We start from the raw sequence: 27,518 nt of genomic DNA on the forward strand, positions 1-27,518 counted from the left end.
AGACGCAGCAGAGGCTACAAAGTAAATTGCCCACAGGGATGAGGTAAGAATTCCTTTGAATGGGAAGAGGTCTCTGAGGGCCAAGGAAAAGTGCTACACAGCTCCTGTTGACTGTGGCCCGTGTCGCTAGGTATTTTTTGGTGGCTAGTGACCATTTTTGTGAAATCTCACAATTTTTAAATTGTTAGCAATTAATTTGAAAAGACAAAATCCAAACAGTGAAAAGCGTTTGCGTCCCTTTTTGGTCTGTGGGCTGGCGGTAAGGTTTGAATTTTCTTTGCCGCATCCCTGCCCTGTGATAGTTCAACCCATGCCTTAAATCCTGGGATGGGGAGCTCATTACCTTCTCCAAGCCAACTCTTATACGGAATGAAGGACTGCTCCATCTTTGTCATGTGACTGGTATTTATTAGGGACCTGTTACATACTACACATTCCCTGCAATTGGGTCTAGGCAGTAGTGCAGTTGGAGCCAAACTAGGGTGAGGGTGGCTTTGAGTAAAGAATGTTGGATCCTAAGTGTTTTCTTGGTCAGGCTCTACTTAACAACAGTGTACCAGATGATGAAGGAAAAGGTAGAAGCCTCAGCTTTGGTGACTTAATCACTTGAAATGAGTAACCTCTACTCTAAATACTGTCACTGACTGAAGGGCCTTCCCCCTAAACTGTCAACACTGATGACCTGCTGAACCATGACCCCAGTCTGTCTTCTCTTCCACCATGAGCCCCACATTGATCATTTCGGCGAAGAGAGAATTCCAGGAAGGCAGATCTGCCACAGCCTGAAGCTTGGGCAGTGAGAAGCACGATCACTGAATCACCTGGGCCCCTGCTTTGTCCCTGGCCAACGAGACTTGCTACACAAGTAAACTATAGATACCCTAGATACTGTGCCCCCATGATGTAAATTTCTAGCTCATGGAAGGAAGGTGTTGGGGGAAAGCTTCTTGGGCTCGGTTACCCGTGACCTGGATCTTGGGGAGAGGGCCCCCTCTTCAGGTATCAGAGAGGTTCTGCCTGAAGTAAAGGTTTTCGCATCTTCTCAGGAAAGTAGCTGCTTGCAGACCCCCACTCCAATAGCTTCAGCTCCAAAACTGTCTCTGGTCCAGGTAGCACAGCTTGGAGATGACAGGCAGGCGGAATATCAATTAAAAACAAATCCACAATTTATTGAAAACAGGTACCTTTCAGTAGCTCTGATTAGAATAAATCAGCTTACAGATACCATGACTCAGGAAAACAGTATGTACAAAAGTCTCAGGAAAGGGAGAATAAAACAACTTGAAAAGAACACATCTTGAACAGGACTGGATTACTAGAATGGTCATGTAGGAAAATAATATAAAGTACAACAAAGAGCCATACACAGAATCCTGTGCTCTCAGGCTTGGGGTCTCAGCTCCCACGTTCTCAGACCACATCTAATGATTCTTCGGGGCAGAGGTGCTGGCTGGAGCGCAGGGATCTCAGTGCCCACGTGACAGCCCACGCCAGGGCAGAGGCCAAACGCGAGGAATGAGGCCACCAGGCAAGCTACGCCCACTTCCCCATGAACCTCGGAAGACAGAAGTGCTCTCTGCAAAGTCTGCAGACCTGGTGGGTACCACAGGGCCATTGAGAGCTTAGAGATCCTCTGCGGCCAGTCATGCAAAAACCCCAGATTAACCTAAACCCTACAGTTCCCTTATCCAGATTCCCACTAACTGGACTCACCAGAGGCAGAGGAGCAAGACATAGAAACCGCCCACAAACCAAGTTTTGGTCTTTGGTAAACAGGGATAATACAAAATACTAGTCTACAAGTCAGCTTGAAACAAAACTACTGGGCATGGCAGGTGTTAAGATTGCAGAGCCCTGGCAGTACCCACCACAGGAGGGAGGGGATGGGCACAGGAGGGGAGATGTTTCCTCCTGTGGTCACTGCTGTGACAGGTCCTGGCCCCATCTGCACAGTCCCTCCCAGCTTCCTGGAGCCGCCCTCTCATGGAGCTCACTTCTCTGAGCCCAGCTCCCAGCCTCAAGCACGCGCAGGGCGGAAACGCCAGCTGGAGCAGGGCGAGTTGGCAGTCTTCCCAAGAACATGAGGCTCCCCTGTGCAGCCTCGGCTGGAGTTAGGGCAGGGCGAAGAGGACGTGGAGCTACAGCAGGCAGAGGCGGCAGCTCTGAGAGCAGGAAGGAGAATTCAGCTGGGAGAATGGCAGGAGGTTTGGACTGTATGGACACAGAGGCAGTGTCTGTCATCTGGGTTGGGAGGTGCCAATAGCAACGTTTCCTGAAAACTCCAAGAGGAACGCTTCTCCCTGCTCTGGAACTTCACACTCAAACAGACGATAAGCCAAAGGGAAGAGGTGTCTTCAGGGTCCCAGAAGTGCCCATTGAAGGTCCATCCTGTCAAACCTGGCTTCTTGGAATAGCAGCCTCATTTGTGAGTTCGTATGCTGCTGCAGATTTGAGCAAGACGGCTCTGAAAGGAAAAGGAGAGAGGCCATTTAGAGAGGATGAAGCTGGGCAGGCTTGCCCACTTAGCACGTAGTCTACTCAGGTAGCACTGGCTTCGGGGCCGGGCTGGTCTGAGTGAATCTCAGCCCTCCATCCTCTATTGGTAACATGAACAAACTAACCTTTCTGGAAGGCAGCTATGCTCACCTCTATACCACCAACGCAGACCGAACTAACCTTTCTGAATCTCCATTTCTCATCTGAACAAAGGAGCAAAATACCATCTCAAATGAGACAGTGAAGGTATAATTTGGGAACAGCAATGCAGTAGGTCCAGCTAGATGATGGATGTCACCAGATCTGGGGGCTGGGTATGTGCCTGACCTCAGCACTGGCCTCCGTTCTGTACGACATGTTTGGGAAAGCAGCTCTGCCCCGTCCCCTTACTTGGACGTACCCGTCACAGACCTCCCCCCAGAAGGGGGGACCTACAGCAGCCACATTTGCACTAGGTGTTCCCATCCACCAGCCAAAATCAAAGCTGACGGGACCGGGGAGGCCCGTCTGACCAAAGCTGAGCTAATTCAATTCTTCCTCTTGAGAATTTAAATGAGGACTGAAACTGGGCTGTGCGCGCTGGGCAATGGAGCAATAGCGCCAGAGCTGGAGTGTGGCCACCCAGAGCCACATACAGACTCAAGGTAAGGGAGAGCAGAACCAAGGGCCTCGTGGAGCAGGTTACCCGCTGAGTGGGGGAAGGACGAGGTGCAAGAGAGGTTCGGGCACAGGCCCCAAAGACAGAGTTGCTGACGGAGCTGGTGCACTGGAGCGGAGCCCCATCGACTCCTGGCACTGGGGTCCCACCACTCAGAGGGCCTGCCTGTTCAGAGCTTTCTTTGATCCTGTGGGATTGCTGGTAGCAAGCTCCTCACCCTGTTCCTGAACTGTTGTGAGGAAGTTTCAGTTCCCGGGGGCTCAACTGTGCCCTAACATACAGGCACCAACTGCCTGCATGAGGCAGGATTTGATTCTCTTGTGGAACTTCTGTGGCAGGCACTCTGGTTGGACCAAAACTCAGCATCAATTTAGGGACAGAATTGCTGCTCGGTAAGCAGGATAACAGTCAAAATCCCTTGGGGGAAAGAGGCCACACAGTTGTAAGTGTAAAGCAGCAGGCCAGACCCAAAAGGCAATCCTAAGTACGGCTAAACCCAGAAGGCTACTGGAGGCCTCCTGTGTGTGGAGAGGAACCCGAGACTTACAGAGAGCTTCTTAATGCTTCCCAAGGCCTCTGGATCCAGCTGTGCGATATCAATCCTCTGCAAGTCACTGGCCAATAACCGCATGCTCTGTGTGGAGGGAAGAGGGTTAAAGTGGCACGTCCCTCAGGGCAGGAACCTCCACCCAGCAGCCCAGTGTGCTCCGGGGGTCCCTTGATGTCCTGCACTTGTGGAGGGGGATGGCAAGGCAGGCAGGAGGGGAGTTAATCCTAAAGAGACAGTGACGTCGGTGTTTATCACTGGGCCAATAGCTGGATCAGCTGAGTGTATAAGGGGTGCACGTTAGCTTAGAAACGCCCTGCAGACCTCATCTGAGATAAACCATCCCCTCCGTCCCAGGAGCCGAAGTCAGCAACTTGCTCTGCTCGGCCTGCTTCAGACCCCTCGAAGCTACACAAAGTGGAAGACACAGCTCGAGCTCCCCTTTCTGGACTAAGCACGCACGCACCCCGATAGTGCCCTCCTCTGCACGCCCTTTAATATCTCCCTTACTGCACACATCACATGTTATAGTTAATTGGGAGCCTAGCTTGACTACTGAACTACTTCTCAAGGGCAGGAATGTCTTCTACATCTTGAACCTGCTACAAGACAGATGGGCAAATGTTAGCAGATGAACAAATGAAACCCAAAGCTGGGCAAGGATCTTCCCAGTCTGGAGCTCTAACCTGGGAGAGGAAATGGTTCTGAGTCCTACAGAAGTGTGGATATCAGAAGCCATGCAACCAAAGGGACTTTGGGTTTTGGGAGAGAAGTGGGTGATGGACAAGAGAAAGAAATGCTGAGTAAGCAGCACGCCATGGCCTGATGGCCCTCTGGAACACTTACCTCTCCGCCTCCCACTGGCACAGTGAGGAATATCTCTTTGCTGTCAGCAAGAGGGCTGCCATTTACAGAGACATTGTAAATCCGCTCTCTGGCTGCTGGAGTACGCAGGCCTGGGGTCTTGAAGACCCTATAAAGTGGGAAAATCTCTGTAAAGATGGCTTAGCGGACTGAATGACACCAGGCGCTACGAGTCCTTCCAAACCCCATCTGGCCTCAAGCTGCAGTTTTCAAATCACACATTTCTAAGAAGGCGCATTCTAAATTTAGGGTTAAAAAACAGTATTGACTAAACACAGCTGGAGGAAGGAGGTTGTAATTATCAAACATACATCTAGCGAAAGTCAGTTCTTATCCATGTAAATTTTAGGTCCAAAGCTCCATATGGATACCAGTCTTCCATCCATCCATCCATCCATCCACAAAGTCAGAAATAAACTGTGGTTAATATATTTCCAACAGTGGCTAAGCGCTTCCATCAGGAGGACTTTTCCAGGGTCAAAGTTGGATGATTCAGAGATTACATCATTATATTAATTCCCAAAGTGACTTTCTCAAGACCTTTAAAATGTTGTCATCTATTTTTCCCTAAATGTCTTTTGCTATATACTCATGTAAAAAAAAAAAAAAAGCAGTTAAGGAAGAGTGAGAATTAGAAGGTAAGTCTTCCTCACTCTCCCCACTCCAGATAACCACTCTCAGTTCCTTATGTGTCCTTCCAGAAACTTTCTATCAAACGGGGTCATCTAGGACACGCTGCTCTGCCACCTGCTTTGGAGATGCTTGTGATCATGAAGCTCTTCCCCATCAGCACATGCAGATGCACTTATTTTTTAATGGCTACACACCATGTCCTATCTAGTTGACCAGCGCTGTGGAAGGGATTAATTTATGCTGTAAGAACATCCTTGTTTATACTGGTCTCCCAAAAGGTGGTGTCCATTTTCACTCCTACCAAGAGTTTGGGAGAGTACCTACCAATTTAAAATAAACTTGATCAGAATCAGAAAAGACCAAAACAGTCACTAGAGGCCTCCTAGTCATCAGGGACAGATAAAGAATCATTTTGTCACCAAAAACACACAAACCTGCACTCAGGGGAGAGGCAAACATTAGGAAACCCAGGCGGTTACCCTCCTCTGTGAGGGCTTCCCAGTATTTTCTTAAACATCCTTCTTTTCTGGCAAACATCACATGTTGGGCTCCCACAGAAATCCAAGTGCTGCTGTCAATACTCACCTTGAGTCAAACCTGGGTGTCAGGCCCGGAGTTGGTTTCACCATAGACAACTCCAGTCGGCCCACAGCTGGGGTAACAGTGGCACAATGGCTTGACCTACAGGTGAGACATGACCATTAGGTGCGCCAACTGTCAGGTCCAGGGACGGCAGCCGCAGAGGCAGGTAACACTGATCATGTCAGAGACTATCCTGGGCACGTTACACACATTAGCTCGTGCAGCCCTCCTAACCACCCTCTGAGAAGCACCACGATCCTCATTTCTGGATGCAGAAACTCAGGCATACTGAGTTAAATAACTTGCCCAAGATCACACAGCCAATTAGGGCAGAGCCAGAACTCTGAACCCAGGCAGCCTGCCTCCAGAATCTGACTTCTCAATCAAGCTAACGAATGAGGGGAAGGAGACAGCCGCTCAGCACCCTGCAGGCCCCCTAGCTGGAGCTCTTGTCCTCCTGCCAGACAGCTCCCACTGCCCAGGGAGGAATGGGAGGAGCCACCGCTTCACAGACACACGCCCCAGTGACTACTTTCCTGAGTCTGTTAAGAGGCAGCCCCTCCCCCCAACTCCCAGCATAAGCAGTTCAAGTCTACGGTGACTCATTACTTAGCAGGACGGGGAGGAATCTTTCAAGAAACTAACTACAGGTAGGTGACAGCCACTTTGTGACCGACTGTGGGTAGCTCTACACATGGACTGTCAGGCAACTGAACAAAATATGCAGTGCTTACTCTGTTTCTGGGTCTTAATCTCCTTGTTTGAATTAAAAACAAAAAACAAAAAAAAAAAGTGGGGGAAGATAAGAGAACGTGGGCAGAAGAACCAGAGAAGGTGTTGGGTCAGATGGTTTCTAGAGGCCCCTCCAGCTCGGATACTGGAGGATTCGATGATGTGAAGCTCAACTTGAACACAAGTCACAAAAGCCCTTTTACCACCTATTTCTGCCATAATGAATGTGGCTCTCCAATAAAACCAAAAACACATCTAAATCTGGAAAACCTGTTACCTTTTACTTTTGCCTTTTCCTTGTATGGACCGGGTTCTCTTCTTGGATGGAGGACACCTTTTAACCTGAAGTCACAGTCAAATGAAACTGAGGTTACAAAAAGCCCCGCAAAGGGGAAAGGTAAGGGAGAGGGGTACCAGCTCTGGAAAAGAAAACTAATACCGAACATCAGAAGGTCTATCTCACAGAATTCACAGTAACTTAAATAATTCTGAACATAATTGATCAACTAAGAATCTATACCACCTGAGTCTTCAAAATAGAGGCCTTGGACCGAGAGTAAAGGTAAGTGTCTTCTGGACTGAGTGCAGCCTGGTTGGTCTCCCCACCCCACTCCCACCCCCTCACAAAGTGCTGCTGTGACGGTCACTAAGGGCACCCAGGTGCCCAATCCAAGGAACTCTCAGCAGTCCTCACCCTTGCTGAGTCCTTGGAGGTACCTGACAGGAATCACTCTTTACCTGCTGACAATCCTCCCTTGTTTCTAAGATCCACCCACCTCCCCACTTCTCTGGCTGGCCCTCTGCAGGCTGCCTCACGAGCTCCTCTTTCTACCTTCCCTCCTAGGGTCCATCCTCAGCCTCCCCTCCACGTTCTCCCTGTACAACCTCATCGACTCCCTCGCTGGGACAACCACCTAAAGATCTGGGAGTCGGTGTCTCTCAGTCTCTTACTTCTGCCTGAGCTTCGGGCTGAGATTTCTGTCAGGGCTAGATGTCCTGGAGAAGTATGAAACACGCAGCAGGCCAAACAACTGACACAGGAACTGCTCCCCTTAGTCCTAAGCCAGCACTACTCCTCCTCCTGTGCCCCACGTTCCACCGGATGGCAGTTCCCTAAACTAGAAACCACCTAGTCGTCTCTGGTCCCTCCTTCCCTCCACCAATCTTGCCTACTCTCCATTATAAAACCTATCTCAGAACCATCCCTTCTCTTTTTACAGGGTCAGTGCCTCAGTTCAAGAATTACAGCAGCCTCTGCATGTAAATCCATGAAGTTAGAACACCCCTCACACCATGCACAAAAATAAACTCAAAATGGCTTAAAGACTTAAACATAAGACATGGCACCATAAGAGTCCTAGAAGAGAGCATAGGCAAAACATTCTCTAATATAAATTGTACCAATGTTTTCTTAGGTCAGTCTCCCAAGGCAACAGAAGTAAAAACAAAAATAAACAAATGGGACCTAATCAAACTTACAAGCTTTTGCACAGCAAAGGAAACCATAAAAAAAAGGAAAAAACCTACGGAATGGAAGAATATATTTGCAAATGATGCAACAGACGAGGGCTTAATCTCCAAAATATACAAACAGCTCATACAACTCAACAACAAAAAAACAAACAACCCAATCGAAAAATGGGCAAAAGACCTTAATAGACATCTCTCTAAAGACGACATACAGATGGCCAGTAGGCACATGAAAAGATACTCAACATCATTAATTATTAGAGAAATGCAAATCAAAACCACCTCACACCGGTCAGAATGGCCATCATTAAAAAGTCTACAAATAGCAAATGCTGGAGAGAGTATGGAGAAAAGGGAACACTCCTACACTATTGGTGGGAATGTAAGCTGGTACAGCCACTATGGAAGACAGTGTGGAGGTTCCTCAGAAAACTAAAAATAGAATTACCATATGATCCAGCAATCCCACTCCTGGGCATATACCCGGACAAAACTGTAATTCAAAAAGATACATGCACCTCTATGTTCATAGCAGCACTATTCACAATAGCCAAGACATGGAAGCAACCTAAATGTCCGTCGACAGAGAAATGGATAAAGAAGATGTCGTACATATATACAATGGAATACTACTCAGCCATAAAAAAGAACAAAATAATGCCACTTGCAGCAACATGGATGCAACTAGGGATTATCATACTAAGTGAAGTAAGAGTCAGAAAGAGAAAGACAAATACCATATGATATCACTTATATGTGTAATCTAAAATATGGCACAAATGAAACTATCTACAAAACAGAAACAGACTTACAACATAGAGATCAGACTTGTGGTTGCCAATAGGGAGGGGGATGGGGGAGGGAAGGACTGGGAGTTTGGGATTAGTATATGTAAACTATTATATATAGGATGGATAAACAACAAGGTCCTACTGTATAGCACAGGGAACTATACTTAATATCCTGTAATAAATTGTAATGGAAAATATATAAAAAAGAATGTCTCTATGTGTATAACCAAGTCACTTTGCTGTACAGCAGAGATTGGCACTACATTGTAAATCAACTAAACTTCAATTAAAAAAAAAATTAAAAAGAATTACAGTAGCCTCCTGACTGGTTCCCTTGTCTCTAGTTTTTCCTCTCTCCCGTTTATCCTGAATCCTATTCTGAAATACCTATCTGGTCATGTCATTTACCAAGACCTACCTCATGAAACTGCAACTTCCAAGTTTGGCGCACAAGGCCATTCATTTTCTGGCCCCTGCTCTCCCCAGATCACCCTCACAGTTTACACCCCAGCCATATCAAACTGTTTCCTGTTCCGTAAAGGGCACTTTCATACCTCTTCCTGGAATTCCCTTCCCTTTCTTCTCCAGCTAGTGAAATCTCACTCATTTTAAAGGCTGTGCCTAAGGGTGCTGGGGGAGCATGCTGTATTTTAAGTATTTCCTTTTTCTCCTGACAGGCTCCAGCCCTGAATCTGAGTGCCTACTTACTCTTGCAGTTCGAAGATTCTTATTTTTATTTTCTTCCTCTTCTTCTTCCATTATCATGTCATCCACTTGCATTACCTTTCGTGCTATAAGAAAGTTTTAACAGAGTGATATTTCTCATGGGAATAAACTTTTATGCATTCACATTTCTTATAGGAAATAAAACTTATGCAATCTTAGGCTGTAATCAAGAAATAGATCCAATATAAAGATGACTTAAAAAAAAAAAAGAGGGTTTAGACAAAAAATCGGGTCTCCAGAGTGGTTAACACACCCCATATAATGCTTTGTATGGCAGCCCAGCATTCTGAATAAGAGTACAGACCCTGGAGTCAGACAGCCTTGAGCTTGAGGCCTGGCCCTGCCTCTGACTAGGTCACATGGCTTTCATGGTGATCATCTGTAAAAGGGAGGAGCCAGGGATATGATGAGACCTGGAATGTGTGCTCAACAAAAAAATACGGTCTTTGTTATTCATCCCAAACCCTAGAATTGTGCCTACTGTATAAGTGCTTATTAAATATTTGTGGGACGAATGAATGCAAAGTCCCTTGGACGGTACTGAACACATCATAAGTATTACTATTTATTATAATAAAATACTACTTATAAATAATAAATTATTACAATTATCATCTTAGAAGGAAAAGGGATATGAGGGATGTTTAAGATGGATGATAACAGAGGAAGTAATACCAATTTTTAATATTTAAGGGGTTGCCATATGGAAGACAGCTCTATGGGACTTCAAAGAGCAGAACCAGTATCAATATGTAGAAACCACAGGAAACTCTGGTTCAAAATTAGAGAAAACGTTCTTACCATTACAGCTGTCTATCAGTGGAAGGTAGTCTCATTGCTAAATACGTACAACCATGGGCTAGAAAATCCCAAGCAGGGATTCCATAGAGAAATTTAATTATGGGAGGAGAGATCAGACTTAATGACTTTTAAGCTTTTTTTTCTCCCTGACACAAATAAGAATCTAAGTATATTTACATTAAAAAAAAAATAGCTTACAATGTAGTTGAAGTCCAGTGGTCGAGAGGACACAAAACCAATTTCTACTGTTGTTTGACATGGGTCCCAGTGTGTTCAGTTCCCAGTGGTGAAATCGGAAGACCAGCCCCCCACACCCCACACACCAAATGAGAAAAAAAATAAAGTGGAATTCAGAAGAGAAATTGGACATTACCTAAATGCAGAAATAACCCAAAGCGACCTAACAGATTGCAGATTTGCAGCTAAGGAACTAATTCTAGGAACACCCAAGTCCAATTATGTCACAACCTCGGGGGGGCAGCCCTGGAATATGACACTAGGAAAGTGAAAATCCCATCATGCTGTCTTCATGCTACAAGACAACTCTGATGGAAGGCAAGCTGGAACAAGAATTGGGCGGTGTTTCTGGCCTGGCCCAGTGGAGAAGGTGCCTGCTTGGTGGGCAGCCCCAAACTCCAGGTCTTGGGTCAGGTCCATCCTCACTGGAGTTGGATGCATTGAGCTACTGGAGCTTAATGACAGTGACATCATGTCCATAACAGAACTCACCCTGGCCTGAGTCTATGCTCACTAATTACAACCCAGCTTCCCCCAAATTTACCCTTTAAGATAGTGTTTCTCAGAGTGTTGGACGTGTATGTGAGAGAATTTTCCACGGATGGGTCAGTGAATTGAGTAACATGGAATGACACGCTGAGACAGCTGGTCCTTTCACAATTCTCTTTGAACCCTTCTGATCACATCAGGGAGCGTCTTGGCTGGCACTACCGTGTCTTGTAGCACCTCTCCAAACCTTGCTCACCTCTCTAACTCAGGGAAGCAAGCAGGCAACACTGGTTTCCAGCACAGCTTTTGTTTTTCTTCTTTCACTTTCACTTTAGCTCACACATTGGTCTAAAGAGTTTGGTTAGTTATCAGTCCTGCATATCATTAACTGAATGCAGAGGCCAAAATCAAATTTTTGGATTTGCAAGACTGAGGACCAGGCATTAGAGGGAAGAGGTTCCTCCAGTGAGGCCTCCCCAAGCAGCCAACCAACCACACTAGGTTTTCATTCTCTCAGTTCAACAAGGGGTTTTGAAAAGTACTCACTTTTGGCAGATTTCAGGGGTGTCTGAACAGCTTCTGCTGTTAGTTTGTTTATTTCTGTGATATCCAGGTCAGCCTGTGATGAACACAGCCAGAAAACAACAGGTATATTCCATCAAATATGAGGAACAATATTTTAAGATTAAAAACATTAATTAAAAACCATATTCTTGGGACTTCCCTGGTGGCGCAGTGGATAGGACTCCATGCTCCCAATGCAGGGGGCCCGGGTTCGATCCCTGGTCAGGGAACTAGATTCCACATGCATGTCACAACTAAGAGTTCGCATGCCACAACTAAGGAGCCCATCTCCTGCAACTAAGGAGCCCACGAGCTGCAACTAAGGAGCCTGCCTGCCGCAACTAAGACCCCACGCTACTAAATAATAAATAAATATTAAAAACAAAAAATCCTAAAACATTCTTTGATACACACAAAAGATTGTTATGTTAGTTATAATACAAAATATTGAACTTCCATAAACCCACCATACAACCGAAGGCTTAAAACATTGCCAATTACTTGCTTCTAGCTATGTATTTTTCCCTGTTCTATTTCCTTGCCTCTCCTCGAAAGGTGACCAGTCTCCTAATTCTGTCATTCCTTAGAGATAACCACTATCATCATTCCATTTGCTTGAAAGAAAGTGTGTGTGTGTGTGTGTGTGTTTCTCCACAAATGTGTATGTGCTTAAACAATATTTTGTTTGCTTTTGTTTTCGATCACTATTTGTGGTTGTAGTTAATTTGTTTTCACTGCTATATAATATCACGATGGATTTGTCCAATCTCCTGTCAATAGTATTTTGCTATTACAAACACTGTTACTTTCAACTGTCTTCTACATGTGTCTGATGCACACCTGTCCAAGTTTTCTCTTGGCTATATACTTAGGGATGGGGCATTACAGGGTTGTAGGGTACACAAGTGTTCAGCCTTAATATTATGCAAAATTGTTTTCCAAAGTGATTGTACTTGTTTACATGCCAGGAGCAAACAAGTTCCTAATGACCCATATTCTCTACCACACTTGATGCTATGTCAGCCTTCTCATTTTTTCCCTCCAGCTTTATTGAGGTATAATTGACAAATAAAATTCTAACATATTAAAAGTGTACAACATGAGGATTTGTGATGCATACACATTGTGAAATGATTACCACAATCAAGTTAATTAACACATTCAGCACCTCACATAGTTACCTTAAAAAAATTTTTTTTATTTTTTAAAGTCTAGAGGGCCAAAAGTCTTTCTACTATGCCCCTGGGGCCTTCAAAAAGGCTTCCGGTCGCCATTCTAATTAAATTTGTTCCCAGTGGTAACTATATGTATGGGAATAGGCAAAAGCAGGCATGATTCACAGGCCTTTTCTTGCAGGGCATGTGTAAATATCAGAATAGTCCTTACAGACTAGGAATGACACGGGTTTCATCTCTGGGTTGGCAGAGACTACTTGGAGTACTCAGACAAGGATTCTGAAGCTGTCAGGACTTAGCAAGAAACAGTGCTGTGCTAGATAGATGAGTGCTGTCTGAAACGGATGATGGAATGGAAAGTGGCTACTGAACATTTGAAATGTGACTAGTATGTCTGAGGAACTAAATATTTTATTAATTTTAATTAATTTGAAGAGCTACACATAGCTGGTGGCCACTGTAACACACAGTAAAGATCTAAACTCTTTATCCTGCCTCATTTAGCAGGCCAGGTCACCGTGTAATGATGCAGGGGCTTAAAGGAACTTGGACTTTAGGCTTTCTACTTCCCCTGCAAAGGTCCGGGCAAAGAGCTGCAAGGAACCTGCCAAAAAAAGAACTACCTCTCTTTATAAACCTTGAAATTATCTGGGCTTCATGTACTCAGCATTTGACAACTATAATTTTTTTGTTGACACAGATAATGTCCCCTCTGGAACCTCTTCCACAGTCAGCACCCACTGGTTGAATTTTGTGAACAGACTAAACTTAAAACTAACCAACAGTTCAAAAATAGGAGAAGTCACTTACTGTTGCTGCTTCTTCCAGCGCCCGCTTGTTTCCTCCAAGGGCTTTGAAAAGAACGTTTTGTTTAGTTACCATCAGATTTTAATAATTTAAATAATAAACCATCTTCCCTAATATGACCACTTACTTTTCTTACACTGGACCAGATTAAGCCCTTGATCCAACACTCAGGAGCCTTTACAACCTAGTTTAATCTTTCTCCAAGCTTGACTGTTCCCCTCATGGCTTATTCTAGGTTCCACCACACCAAAGTGCCTGTTATTTCCCAAATGTGCCACTGTCTCTCATGACTCAGTGCCCTGGTACTTATTTCCTCTGCCCGAAATAATCCTCTGCACCCAACAAATTTCTAATTCATCCTTCAAAACTCAGCTCAAACCCAAACTCTGCTTATTCTTCTCTCTCAGCAGATCGCTGCAATGTGCTGTTAGCTGCTCACTATCATCATATCCAACAACTACTCAAAGCTGTTAGAAGTACCCACCCCTGCCTTGAACTGAACTCTTTGAGGACAGAGATAATACCCATAGCTTCTGGCAAAAACATGCCACACAGTAGGTATGGAGTCAATGTGTATTGAATGAAGAGGTCTTTGCAGATTTAGATGTAGAATAAAAACTTAGGCTAGGTCCTCTGGCTGGAAAAACTGGTAGTATCCCCTATAATAGTTAAGAACTCAGGCTTTGGAACCAGAATGCCTAGGTTCAAGTAGACTCTGTCACTAACTAGCTTGTGAGACTTTGGGCAAAGTAAACAATCTCTGTGCTTTAATCTTGTTGTCTATAAAACAGGCATAATATTAACAATTAATATGATTGTGATGAGGAGGAAATTAGTTAATCTATGGAAAACACTTGGTACAGTGCCTGTCTGCCATAGAAAGTACTATATAAATGTGCTCATTGACCACTACTCTATTCTCTTTTGTAGTACTCATAATTTTAAACATATAATCATGTCCAAATTTTTAAAATGATCCTTCTCTACTAACTCGTAAGTTCCTGGAGGCAAGGACAACGCCTGTTTTATTTCCCAATGCATCTTCAGTACCTAGCATGCCTAACACATGCTCAATGAATATTTGCAGAAATGCACAGATAGGTTAATAAATAACAGGGGAAGTCAAAAGCATCACTGAACGTCTACTATGCGAGCAGAACATGCATTTCTATCCGGGAAGGAGGCTACGTACTGGGTAATTAACAATAAGGAAAATAGTAAAAGTAAGGGTAACCCAGCAAAAGGACAGCCTCTTGCATTTCCTTGGACATTTAACAAGGGGGTGGGGAACAGGCTGGGATTTTTCTCCGGCCAGGAAAACCCTTGAGTCCTGGCACTTCACAATTTGATATGCCCGTTTTTAAATTGGCATTTTCCCTAAGCTGCAGGAAGAGCTGCTTGGGATTATCCTTCCATCTGAGGTCTGGTAACAAACCAAGCTATTCACCCATTCATTTTTAAATGGTTGGATAAAATATACCCCCCGCCCCCCCAAAAAAAGAGTATTTCATGACACATGAAATCTATGTCAAATTCACATTTCAGTGTGTCCGTAAGTAAGTTTTTATTGTAAAACAGTTATGCCCATTCACTACAGCAGTTTTGGAACTATAACAGCAAAGTTGAGTAGTTTCGACAGAGAACCCTCTAGCCTACAAAGCCTAAAATATTTATTATCTGGTCCTTTAGAGAAAACGTTTGCCTGCCTGCAGAGGTAGATGAGGGTAAGAGCTAAGGAGAAAAATAAAGCCGGGAGGTGAGACAGGGAGTGGGGGGAAGGAGTAGGGCTGCAGTTTCCTACAGTGATCTTGGAAGACCTCACTAAGAAGATGAAGGCTGCCATCGTAACCACAGAAGGGCTGCAGGCCGAGGCCTGGGGAAAGACTAGCAGCTCTTACCGAAGTAGTCGAGCCAGTTCATCTCGCGCAGCGCCTTGGGGAGCCGCAGGATCTCGATGTTGTACAAGTTATCCATCTCCTTGAGGAGGTTCTGCCTGTCTGACTGAATCTGCTTGGATCGTATTTGCACTGCGAGAGGGCAGAGCGGACGGGACACGAGTCACCCGGCGGGAGAATGCGGCCTGGAATCCGTGCTGCCAGCGCCCCAATCCGCCAGCACCCCGCGACTGCCCCAGGTGCTAGCGACCCCCCAGGCTCCGCCCCTTACCTTCACGGTCGAAGTCCTTAAGAAAAGAGGCGAGCTTTCGGCTCCGTACCGAGTTGTTCTTGGCCACCCGACTGCCGCCCTTCCTAGCCGGAGCCATAGCGCTTCGATGGAGGCTGCGGGGAGAGGGGGCCGAGCCACAAGGCGTCAGCGGCGGAGATGGGGCGGGACAAGGGGCCGCAAGGGTGAGGGAGAGGGCGGAGGGCACCCCAGGGGCTTTGGAGGGGGACCCCTCCCCTTCGGGGCCTGGGCATAAAAGATTTGCGAGGCACGCACCTGTGGGTCCCGAAACAGGGGCTGAGAGAAACCTGGCTGCTTCAGCTGAGAGGGAGCAGCTCCGGGGCTAATCGGACGTGCGACCGCCGCCACCAAATTCAAACTGCCACAGGCTGACCAGTGAGAAGCCGCCGTCTTAGGAGGGTCCCACAATAACCAATCACAGGGAAGCTCCGCGATCGGACAGCCAGTCCACATGTAGGACTACAGTACCCAGAAGGCATTGCGGTCTGACGGCATATTTTCGCGACTCGGTAGCCACGTTGGGGCATGCGCAGAGAGACTCGGAGGCAGGCTGGGGCCCTGGGAAGGTCTTTAAACTTTGATTGCTTTAGCTTTAAGTTTTCCCGCTGGTTTAGGGAAAGCGACCCGCAGCTTCAAGGAGAGGAGACAAGCTTCTGGTTCCGGACGCACGGATAGGCCCGGGGAACCCGCAGTCTGAAACAGGAAACTGCCCGAACCCGGACGAGCTTCCTCCAAGGGATAGTCAGGAAACGCTTCCCGAGGTGGGAAACAAGGGTCCTGCCTTCCGAGAGCCCCTCTAAAGGTAAGACAACGCCTCGCGCTAGAAACTCCTGTCGGGAGGGATAGACGGCCCTACCTGAGGAAACCCTGTTCTCACCTGCGAACGGAAATAACTCCCACCCATGACCCGGTCCTTCCCCTATCGACTTGGAACCCTAATGCTTTTTTTGTGGGTTTTTTTTTTCTTTCCCCAACGGAGGATGACTCAAGACCAGCCTTTGCTCGCGGTGCAGGAGGCCCTGAGGAAGTGCTTTCCCGTGGTGGAGGAGCAGCAGGGCCTGTGGCAGAGCGCTCTCAGGGACTGCCCGCCCCTCCTGGCCTCCCTCAGCAACCTGGCAGAGCAGCTGCAGGCCGCACAGAACCTGCGATTTGAGGATGTGCCGTCACTTCGGGCCTTCCCAGACTTACAGGAGCGGCTGAGGCGCAAGCAGCTGGCGGCTGGTGACACTCTCCTGGACAGGCTAGAGGAGAGGCTGTAAGAGGCTCAGTGGCGCTCGTTCTTGGCGGAAAGATTTTAAAACTGGGTGTTTAATAAGCTAGGATCAGTCGGAAGGATGTTCTTCTTCTCACTTGAGAGCGTGGTATTTAGGGATATGTCAACCTTACCTCCTTTCTGTTTGTTGCAGTGGGATCTCTGTCAAGAAGCCATTTTCTGGCACTTCCCTTGTCAGACTAGGCGTGACAGTGGTGGACTTAGTAGAAGTTATCAAAGCAGAACAGAAGAGCAATGGGGAATGCTTATTGGCCCTCCTCTATAGTCTTTCTTAGGTAAAAAGCAGTGAAGAGCTATACTGTAAACTTATTAGGTACCAGAGCTAAGGGTTTTACATACATTATCTCATAAAATCTTTTCAACACCTCTTTGACTTAACCTCACTTAATTAATTTTTCAGGTGAGGAAACTGAGGCTCAAGCAGATTGCCTATGGTTGTGCAGTTAGTAAATAGTAAAACTGGGATTCTAACCCAAGTATGCCTGGCACCAGGGCCACTTGTTCTGCTGTTCATTGGTGTCTGCGTGCCTGTAGTAGCATATCTCTAAGCTCTTACTATGCCTAATGTTACACCCTCTACCTTAGAGTTACAGGTAATTGAGGATAGAGAAAAGACAGGGCACGTGTGGCCTTTCCTTGACCAGGACAAAAGAAGGTTCTAGTGTGTAGAGTCTGTGCCATAGACTAATAGGAAACTGTCAAAGATGGGGCCTTCTTTGCATTCATTTGTACAAAAAAGCATTTATTAAGCACCTATGGGATGCCAAGCACAGGTGCTAGGAATACAACAATGAAGCAGAGTTAGTTCCTAAGCTGAGTAAAAGAGAGAGACAAGACAATCAATTAAATTAGGTCACGGTACATTCTAAGATAGTGAACTTTTATTTCAATTGATTACGTGTTTGTGTGTGAGTATCGGGCTGTTAATTTTAAGTCTGTTTTTTAATTGTGAGTCACAGTCAAACATTTTTGAAAGCTGCAATTCTAGGCTAGGGACTGCCTTGCCCTTTGGGAAGTTGTAGCCTTCGTCTTGGTGGCTGGGCCCCTTGGAGTCACCAATGGAATAATAACAAAATTTACCATAAGCTAGGCACTTCGCGAAACACTGAATATGCATTGTTGCATTTACTCTTCACAACATTCCTTTTCATTCATTGGACAATTGTTTGTTGTTCTGTCTGCCGGTCTCGACGTTTTAGGTACTTAGGATGCACAGTGAACAAAAGAGACTGTTTTTATTCGTGATTGAGAATAAGTAACTTTCCTAAGATCCACAGTAGTCTGGGTGTGTCAAGAGCCCAAATCTTAACCTGTTCAAGAATTCACTAGGATGGAGCACGAGGGAGCATGAGAGCACTCCTGGTTTGTTGCTTCAGTTTTCTCTTGCTTATTCCTTTCAAGTACATTGCATTGGACTGTGTGTGAGCATTTGCTCTCCTGTATGGCAGCCCCAGAAGGACCGCTTGGTCTTTACTTTCTTTGGCAGCTGGGAATAATATCACACAGCTTTGAGAGCCATGTAACTTCAGCCTCTCCATCTTTAAGTCAGTTCTTAATTCTTGAGCCACCTCTGCCTCCAAGGCACCATCATCAATCTCCGTAGACCAATGGATCTCATTTGGAGGCAGTTTTTCCCACTGGGATGTGTGGCAATAAATATCTGGAGACGTTATTGATTGTCACAACTTGGGAATGGTGGAGGCATGGTTTGTTCTTGTCGTCTAGTAGGTAGAGGTCAGGGATGCTTCTGAACATCCTGCAATGCACAGGGCAGCCCTCCACCGCAAAGAATCATCTGGTCCAAGATGTCCTTAGTGCTGAGGTTAAGGAACCTGGCCTTAGGCCTTTCTCATGATATTGCCTAATATCAGACTCTTCCCCCAGAGCCGCCCTCCTCAAGGTGCGTGATGTAGTCAGCAGCCACGTGGAACACGTGCTTCAGATCTATGAGCAGCATGCAGACATGATCAGCCTCGATGCTGTCCTGCAGGCTTCGGCTGCGAGCCCCTCTGTGGCTGAAATGTTGGAGTGGTTACAGGATATCGAGAGACATTATCGAAGTTTGTATCCTTTGCACACATTTCAGGTAGTTCCAGAGCTGTTCCAGGAAGTCTTTTTAATTTCAGTTTTCACAAGATTGCCCAAAAATATATAGTATGGGTCAGTTCTCTTTGGTTCTTGAACTTGCATTCTTTCTGCATTCCTTTGTACAGTCATTCCTTAAATCACTTATTGAGTAACTGCTCCCTGCCAGGCGTTGCTCTAGGTGCTAGAAGATAGGCATTAAAAAAAGGAAAATATATAGAATGTCAGATGGTGATAAGTGCCTTGGAGAAAAATAGAGCCGGGAATGAGGAAAGCGAGGGGTGAGGGTGGGCTTGTGGTTTTAAATAGGGTGGTCTGGGCAGGCCTCACTGAGAAAGTGGTATCTGAGGAAAGACCTGAAGAGGGTGAGGGAGAGAACCATGGGGGTATTTGGGGGAAGAGTGTCCCAGGTAGAAGAAGCAGCAAGTGTAAAGGCCCTGAGGTGACAGCGAGCCTGGTATGTTCAGGAAGTAGCAAGGTGGCCAGTGGGGCTCGAGCTGAGTGAAAGGGGGGTGGTCTAACAGGAGATGTGGTCAGAGAGGCAGGGCTAGGCCTGGTAGGGCCTCCAAGGTCTTCGAAAGGATTTTGGCTTTTACTCTGAGTGAGATGGAAAGCTATAGAAGGTTTTGAGTAGAGGAGTAACCTGATCAGACCTATGTTTTCAACAGTATCACCCAGCTATGTTCTGAGGAAGGACTTGGGTGGAAGCAGAAAGACCTGTTAGTTGGAGTTCTCTCACCTTTTTCCTCTCAATTCTTGCCTGATAGTCGCATCTCCCCTCTGGCTGGAGTTTCTACCTTCATTTGAATCACTCCCAAGCCAACCTTTATTCTTGCCTCTAGTTTTGATTTTCAGTTTCCTGCAGATGCCTCCCACTGGAATCTCACGGAACTGCAAGCTGAAATGAGAATTGAAATCCTCTGTCCAGCCCTCCTGTTCAGCTCCTGTTTCCTTAAGTTGTAGCATCAAACCTGTCTGATCACTTAGTCTGGAAACTTACGCAGCATTTTCCCCCTTTCCTGCTGTTTTCTGCTTGCAACGTAGCAGCATCGGCCACAGTGGTGGCAACAGCAGCGTGGGCAGTGAGAGCAGTAACTGGGGCCACCCTCACTGAGCGCTTATGGTGTGCCAGGTGCCGTTGTAAGAATGTTTGCACTCAGCTGTCAAGTCCTTCCATTCTGTTTCCTTGGTGCTTCTTGTAGTTTCCTTCTCTATCCCCACTGCCTCTACCATTGTTTCTCACTTGGACCCTTAGTCACATGCAGTCTCTAGACAGGTTTCTCTGACCCTGGCTTCTTTCCCTCTAAGCCACCCCCAGGTAGTGGCCACACTCCGCAGATCTATCTTCCGGAAGTCTCGTTCTGATCCTGTTGCTTGTGTAGGAGTTTTCAGTAGCTTCTGGTGCTCTGAGGACGAGAACCCCCATGCTGGTCTTGGTGTTCTGGCTCCACCTGCCCTCTCAGCCACCTTTCCTGCTACTCTGCACGTCGTTCCATGCCAGCCGCACTGGAAACGTCCTGTCCCTGAATCCATTACGTGCTTCCCCACTTCTGTGCCTTGGCTTAAGCTCTTCCTACCAGCTGGAATCTTCCGCCTGTCCTCTGAAGTGGGTGAAGTCATCCTCTGAACTTCCACTGAGTTTTATCTTTCCTGTCATTTAGGGTCTTTTCAGTTTCTGTTTTTTTCTCACCATGGTGAGATCCCAGATTGCAGGGACAGTGTTTCTGTCCTTTTCCCTGTAGCCCAGAGCCATGTGTGTAAAGAGGGGCTCGGTAAAGATGTGTAGCAGAGGCGAGTCCTGCCCACCTGGTAAATATAGCAGTAGCTGCGCTTTCACTTTTCTAGCTCCCAGGAGCTCTCTCCAGGATATTTTCTTCCTTCAACATATTTCATTTTCTTTTTGAGCACCTTCCTTAACTCCCAGGAAGGTACCTGAAGAGGAAGTACCTTCTGTCCTCAATCCAGTGGGGAGACTTGGGAAACATCCAAGCTTTGCCCAAAGCCTGGGACCGAATTTCGGAAGACGAACACCCAGACCTTGTACAAGGTACTGGTTTTCATTTAGTCCTTCGTGTCTCTTCCCCTCCTTTCTTTCTGTGTCTCACCTCCTTGAAAGCATGTAGAGATGCCCTCATGGTGCCTTTGTAGCTTTTGCAAATCTGATGTTTTGTGTTTTCTGGAGAGGTGGTATGCCATGTGTTCTCTCTCTTTCTGTTCCAGATATCCTGTTGAGTGTTTCCTTCTTCCTGGAAGAGTGAAGAAGCCGTGTGTTCATCGGGAGACTAGGGGGACGCAGTTGAAGACCGACATTGCTGCGCTCTGATATTTCTAAAGAAATGTCAGCATTGCAACTGGACTTATTGGAAGTGTCAGTGCCTAGAGCCTGAGGATTGTGCTGGATGTTTCTGATGTTGGGTCTTCTTCATGCCAGGTCATGGGTGAGGGCACATGGTCACACCTTGCCCTTTCCTAAGGCTCAGGGGAGTAGACGGAGACAGAGAGGATGCAGGAAAGGCCGTGCAGAAGAACACTGGGGGCAGAAGCCACAGCCACAGAAGTGGTAAGGAAGGAAAGGACGGGTAGAGAGTGCCGCTGGCCCCAGCATCATCCAAAGCTCTGAGCCTCGTTGACACCAGGTCCTGGTTTCGTGTATTTGTGTCAGTACCCACCTCCTTGATGAAAAAAAGTGGCTTTGATGATTTAAAGAAGTAAGGGGTGGGACTTCCCTGGTGGTCCAGTGGTTAAGAATTCCAATGCAGGGGACACAGGTTTGAACCCTGGTCGGGGAACTAAGATCCCACGTGCCGAGGGGCAGCTAAGTCTGCGTGCCACAACTAGAGAGAAGCCCGCGTGCTGCAACGAAAGATCCCATGTGCCGCAACTAAGACCTGACACAGCCAAATAAATATTAAAAAAAAAATAAAGAAGTAGAGGTGATGTTGGTGGAAAACAGTTACTGTTTTCGAATTGCAGTAACTCCTTATCATCAAAACAATTTCAGTTTCCAGAGCCTACCACCAGGGGGAGATGGTGTAGCATGAATTATTCTGAATGCTTTGTGTTTGGAGGGGTTCCCTTGTTGCTCTTACTATCTGAGAGTAAGTAACTGGGGATAGTGGGACTCCTAAAATAACAGTTTTTTGTTTTTTGGTTTTTTTTAAACCAAAGCTGGTGACTGACTTGCTACAGTTCTCTGATCTTGGGGTAGCTGCATGGATGGGAGAACACCAGCTCACAGTCAGGCGTTCAGGGTTGGGTTTCTGAGGCCCAGTGCCTTCATCAGTGAAATGGTCGTGGTACTTCCAGACCTGTCAACTTCCTGGGCTGGTGTAAAAATCTGGGTCGTTGGATGTAAAGGGGCTTAATGAAGAATATAGATATTTTTCAAAATGAAAATGACTTTTTTCGTATTACAAAAGTGATATATGCTTTTTAAAAAACAGTAGAAAAATTGTAGAAAACATTTAAAATGCAGAAAAGTATAAAACAAGCTCCACCAGAGATATTTTGTTAAGTATCTTTTTAGTGTCCATATTCACAAGTTTTTTTAACAAAACAATTAGGGTATCATTGATAAATACTGTTGTTTAAATTATCTTTTAAAAAAATCTTAATATAGTTTGGCCAGTTTTTCATATCTGTGAATATAGCTCAACACAATTATGTACCATTTTATGAATGTATTATAATGTTATATTTTACATGTATTTTTTTAAGTCATCATGTTTTTCTACCTGTAAGGATAATACATTCTGGCTGTGAAAAATTGAAGTATTACAGAAAGTGAAAAATGCACAATATCCACCTACCAGATACGTAATCGTTTTTAATAATGTGGTGTATATTCTTCCAGGAATTTTTCTTTTCTTCCAGGAATTTAAAAAAATCTATTCTATCACATATATAATAATTGTAAATAACACTTAACTTAAGACATTTGGGTATCAGGTCTTATGATGTGCTGTGGGTACAGAGGTGAAGGAGAGCCCTAGAAAGATTTATAGTTCAACCAGGGAAAGATTTAAACCAGTGTTTCTCAAGCTTGAAAATGTATATAAATCACTGGTATCTTGTTAAAATTTAGATTCCCATTCTGTAGGTCCTGGGGTGGGGCCCTGGACTCTGCATTTCTAACGAGGTCCCAGGTGATGCTGATGATCCAAGGACCAGACTTTACGTGAAGAGATTTAAACTGTAATATAATAAGCTGTATTTGAGATCAGAACAGAATTCCATGGGAGAATAGGGGTGACAACCAACTGCTTGTGGGACTACTTCGTGGTGACTGTGACATCTGAGTCGGGCCTTGAGGCTCAGAAAGGAGTGCAGGGTGCTCCGCGTACAGGGACAGTCTAAGCAAAGGCAGTGTTTGAGAAAGAATGGAAGCTGATACCTCCTGGAGTGTGCGGGCATCGTGCTTGTGGCTTGTACGCCCTAGAACTGGAAGCATTAACAGTTGACTATAGCAAGTCACTGGAGTTCACAGGGGGACAGAAGAGTGGCAGGAAACGGGTCTGTAAAGGTAAACTGGAATGAATTTGTGAATGCCATGATCAAGGGTATGTATTTTGCAAATGGGAGTTGTGTGTGTGTGTGTGTGTGTGTGTGTGTGTATAATAAAGAGCTTTTTAAACCTCCCTCATTGAAGCAAGTAATCATGACTGAATAGACACAAGTATGTTTAAGGTGCTAAGTAATAACTATGTATTAAGTATAATTGTTCCTTCTTAGCTTTTCTTCTGCTGTTAAATTGCTATCCTAATTGTCCTTTTTATTTATTTATTTTCCTTATTTTTTTGGTTGCGTTGGGTCTTAGTTGCGGCACTCGGGGTCTTGGTTGAGGTGTACAGGATCTTTTCGTTGTGGCTCGGGCTCTTCACTGCAGTGCACGGGCTTCTCTCTCTAGTTGTGCGTGGGTTCCAGAGCACGTGGGCTCTGTAGTTTGTGGCTCGCGGGCTCTCGTTGAGGCGCACAAGCTCAGTAGTTGCAGCACGCAGGCTTAGGTGCCCTGCAGCATGTAGGTTCCCCGACCAGGGATCGAAGCTGTGTCCCCTGCAGTGGAAGGTGGATTCTTTACCACTGGACTACCAGGGGAGTCCCTCTAATTGTCCTTTTTAAATTTACAATTAATTTGGTTTATTTTTTTGAGTAAGTGATACTTTCACATTGTACAAAATTCAAAGGGTGCAAGTGCAAGTGCATATTCAGTGAAGAGTTCCCCGTTACTCAGTCCCCCTTCCTGGAGGCAGCCAATGTTAAATGTTTCCAGTGTGTCCTTCCAAAAATATTCTTTGCCTTTATGAGTGCAGGGGTGGGTACCCGCCAGGATAGCCCCATAGAGCCCAGTGATCCATGCCCTTGTATACTCTCCTCCCCTTCAGTGTGGGCTGACCTTACAGATTCGCTTCTAATGAATAGAAGACACTGGTAGTGGTGGTCATTTCTGGAACTAGGTTATGAAGAAAGACTGGCTTCCGTGGCGGGTGCTGTCACTTGCTCTCTTGGGGGAAGCTGTCTGTGAGGCAGCCCTGTGGAGAGGTCACGTGAGAGCCTGACGCCTGCTAGCAACCCCGAGTGAACTTGGGAGCAGACCCTCTCCCCGAGCTGAGCCTTCATATGAGACCACAGCCCCAGCTAACAGCTTGACTACAACCTCATGAGGACCTAAGCCAAAGGCAACCTGGCTCAGCTGGGCCCAGATTCCTGACCCATGGAAACAGATAATAAATGTTTGTCTTAAGTCATTAAGTTTTGGGGTAATTTGTTACACAATGATAGATGACTAATGCAACAAGCAAGTATTTTTGTATTCTCCATAACTTCATACAAATAGTAGCATGCTGTATATCCAGTTTTGCACCTCGTTTTTTCCACCTACTGTATCTTAGAGATCATTCTATATGAATACGTAAAGAGCTTCCTTAATTTTTTCTAAAAACTGTTGCATAGTTTTCTGTTGTGTGGGTATAACATAATTTATTTAGCCCCTTACTGATGGCCATTTAGGTTGTTTCTAAAGTCTTAATACTTGTTAGGTTTTGGTAGCCCTCCCTCTCACTCCCACCCCTGCTCATGGTTTTTTCCCTTGGAATTTTCAATTAGTTAATACCACCCCACCCACTCACCCCCAATAAAAAAAGAATTCTGTTGGTATTTTTACTGGAATCGTATTAAATTTATAAACTAATTTAGGGAGAATCGTCATAGTGGGAATCCTTCTGGCTCTCCTTGAAGCATGCCACTGGCTCATGGATTGAGATATTAAATGTGAGTTCTTTTCTCTGTTTCCCTCAGGAGGGGAAATAGACCCTTGGTGTTCAGAACCCTCTTCCCTGTCTGTGAGACAATCTGTTGGGACGAAATGAAGAATTTTTGTTTCTTTCCTGTCTCTACCCCATCCACATTTAGAATGGGCCTCAGGATTCTTCTCTCAGGCAGAGTAGGGGGTTTTCAAAGCCAGTGGGATCCTAGGCCCTGAAGAAAAGGACTTCTCCCTGCCTAGGGAGAGTCCAGGCTGTGTGGTCTCTCTGACTTTAATCTGGATGTTGGGGGCCAGGTACTGGCTCCAGCTTGTTCAAGCATTGGGTTGTTTGTAATTCTTTCTCCCTGTGAGAAGGTGGGGAGAGCGCACATTTGGAGGAGCAGATTCAGGGATATGGGGAAGGAGCTAGTGTGTTGATAACCAACTCTGGGGAAACCTTGCTGAATTCAAGTAACCCAGACCTGGGTCCAAGTCTCAGGTCAGCCTCTTACTAGACAGGTGATCTTGTGCGAGTTGTTTTCCCTCCTCTAAGTTTCAGCTTCTTCATCTATACAATGAAATAATGACGTTTGTCTTTACAGAGTTGTAAGGCTCAAGTGGGAGGAGATATGTGAGGGCTTTTGGTAAATTTATAAACATTGAAGGGGCTGAAATTCACTTGAGATTGATTTGTCACCTACTGAGTGCATAGCTCTGGGCTGTGCCCTTTAGCATGTTCCTCAACCCTTAACAAGCCGTGAAATAAGTATGCTTTGAGAAACAGTTTGCTACGTGGCCACAGCTTATCAGTGGCATTGCCGGGATTCGTACCAGGGTTTTCTTGGTTCTGGTGAAAGGGGTCTTTTCCGTACACCACTGTTTCCTCTCTGCCACAGAAGGCAGAAGCTCCCTCACACCTCCTCAGCTGTGACAAGAGTTGGTTTCCCGAACACCGTGCCTGGGACGTGAGTCCTCCAAATGCAGCGGTGAGTGCAGCGCTGCCCCCGTCTGGCTTGGCAGGGGCACATGAGGCGTCCAAGGCTCAGGGCGCTACAACCTTGCCAGTTACCCTCCTTTCTGATCCCATAGCCAGGAGGGTTGGCGTGCGTCCTGGGGCCGTCTGCCAGAGTCTTACACTTGTGCCCTTTATGCCAGGGACTGGGAGGAGAAAGCCAGTCCTTCCAGGCACTCTCCCTCCTCCCCATCATTCCTGGAAGTCTCCTTCTTGGTTTCTACCGAGTGCAAAGGAAAGTTTCTGAGACTGGTACCTGGTACAGCATATGAGGGTCCCAGCCCCAGAGATTCTGATCCAGTATGTGTGGGCAGGGGCGAGGTAGCTGTATTCTTATCAAGTACCCCCCCATTCTCTTGCAGGGTCATTCTTGAAGAAATAGCCTTAGTCCTGAGAAAAAGCAGCAGCACAGAGAGAGAGAGACAGAGAGAGACAGAGAGAGAGAGAGCTGGGTAGGATAGCCACAAAGATTGTGCTTCTCTGGGGAAGAAACCAGACTTAATAACTTTCTCATTGCACCTCTTCTTCCCTTTTTGTGGCTTCCCAGCACCTAGCTGGTCCTCAATTCCAACAGACACCTCGGCTGTGTTCCCCCAACCCCTCTGTGCTGTTTGGAGCGAGGTAGTAGTAACTTACTTACACGGCACCTGACAGTCTGCCACTTCCATATTCATTCATTCGGAGGCCTCCCTGTGTGCCCGGCACAGAACAAATTGCCGGTGATACAGAGATAAGTAGGGGGAAGTACACAGTTAGTAGGTCTGGCAGATACGTAAGCCCATTGTGAGATGTGCTGTCGTAAAGATGTGCTGGTGATGCAGTGGATGGAGAGAGACGGATCCTTTCTCTGGGCGTTTGTGGGAGGCAAGAAAAGGGGACGAAAGAGTAGGTCTCCAGCAGCTTAAATTCAGCGAGAATCTTCACTCTGGTCTCTAAGGGACTGAGAGCTGGGGGAGGGGGTCAGCCCGGCCCGTTTGCCGTCATGTGAGCAGGGAGCTTCGTCTTCCCGGTTCAGACGTGCGCAATAGTTCTTAATTTGCACAGAAAGCCCAGACTAATAAATCCACTACTCAATTGCAATCCCCACGGCGCGTTTATAGGCAGCAGCTGACTTTTATCAGCTCGTTTGTTCTTTCACATAAGCAGAGTTT

General features: G+C 46.1%; 2 protein-coding genes across 2 annotated transcripts; one reads left to right on the top strand and one right to left on the bottom strand.

The window, feature by feature from the left end:
- Window positions 1-1,148: 1,148 nt before the first annotated feature.
- On the bottom strand, window positions 1,149-16,129 carry CDCA8 (cell division cycle associated 8). Its single transcript, XM_082389198.1, has 11 exons — window positions 16,012-16,129; window positions 15,739-15,851; window positions 15,471-15,599; window positions 13,576-13,616; window positions 11,573-11,645; window positions 9,482-9,564; window positions 6,790-6,854; window positions 5,784-5,879; window positions 4,548-4,674; window positions 3,702-3,788; window positions 1,149-2,464 (listed from the first exon to the last, which is right to left on the bottom strand). The coding sequence occupies exons 2-11, from the start codon at window positions 15,833-15,835 to the stop codon at window positions 2,420-2,422; spliced, it is 843 nt and encodes a 280-aa protein (XP_082245324.1). The 5' UTR covers window positions 15,836-15,851; window positions 16,012-16,129; the 3' UTR covers window positions 1,149-2,419.
- A 124-nt stretch (window positions 16,130-16,253) lies between these two features.
- AIRIM (AFG2 interacting ribosome maturation factor) lies at window positions 16,254-24,862 on the top strand. Its single transcript, XM_082389263.1, has 5 exons — window positions 16,254-16,558; window positions 16,736-17,011; window positions 18,914-19,093; window positions 21,043-21,161; window positions 21,335-24,862. Exons 2-5 carry the CDS (start codon window positions 16,737-16,739, stop codon window positions 21,370-21,372), a joined length of 612 nt encoding a protein of 203 aa, XP_082245389.1. The 5' UTR covers window positions 16,254-16,558; window position 16,736; the 3' UTR covers window positions 21,373-24,862.
- Window positions 24,863-27,518: the final 2,656 nt, after the last annotated feature.

Source organism: Balaenoptera borealis, assembly GCF_965194805.1.
Source record: "Balaenoptera borealis genome assembly, chromosome: 1".
NCBI classification, from domain to species: Eukaryota; Metazoa; Chordata; class Mammalia; order Artiodactyla; family Balaenopteridae; genus Balaenoptera; species Balaenoptera borealis.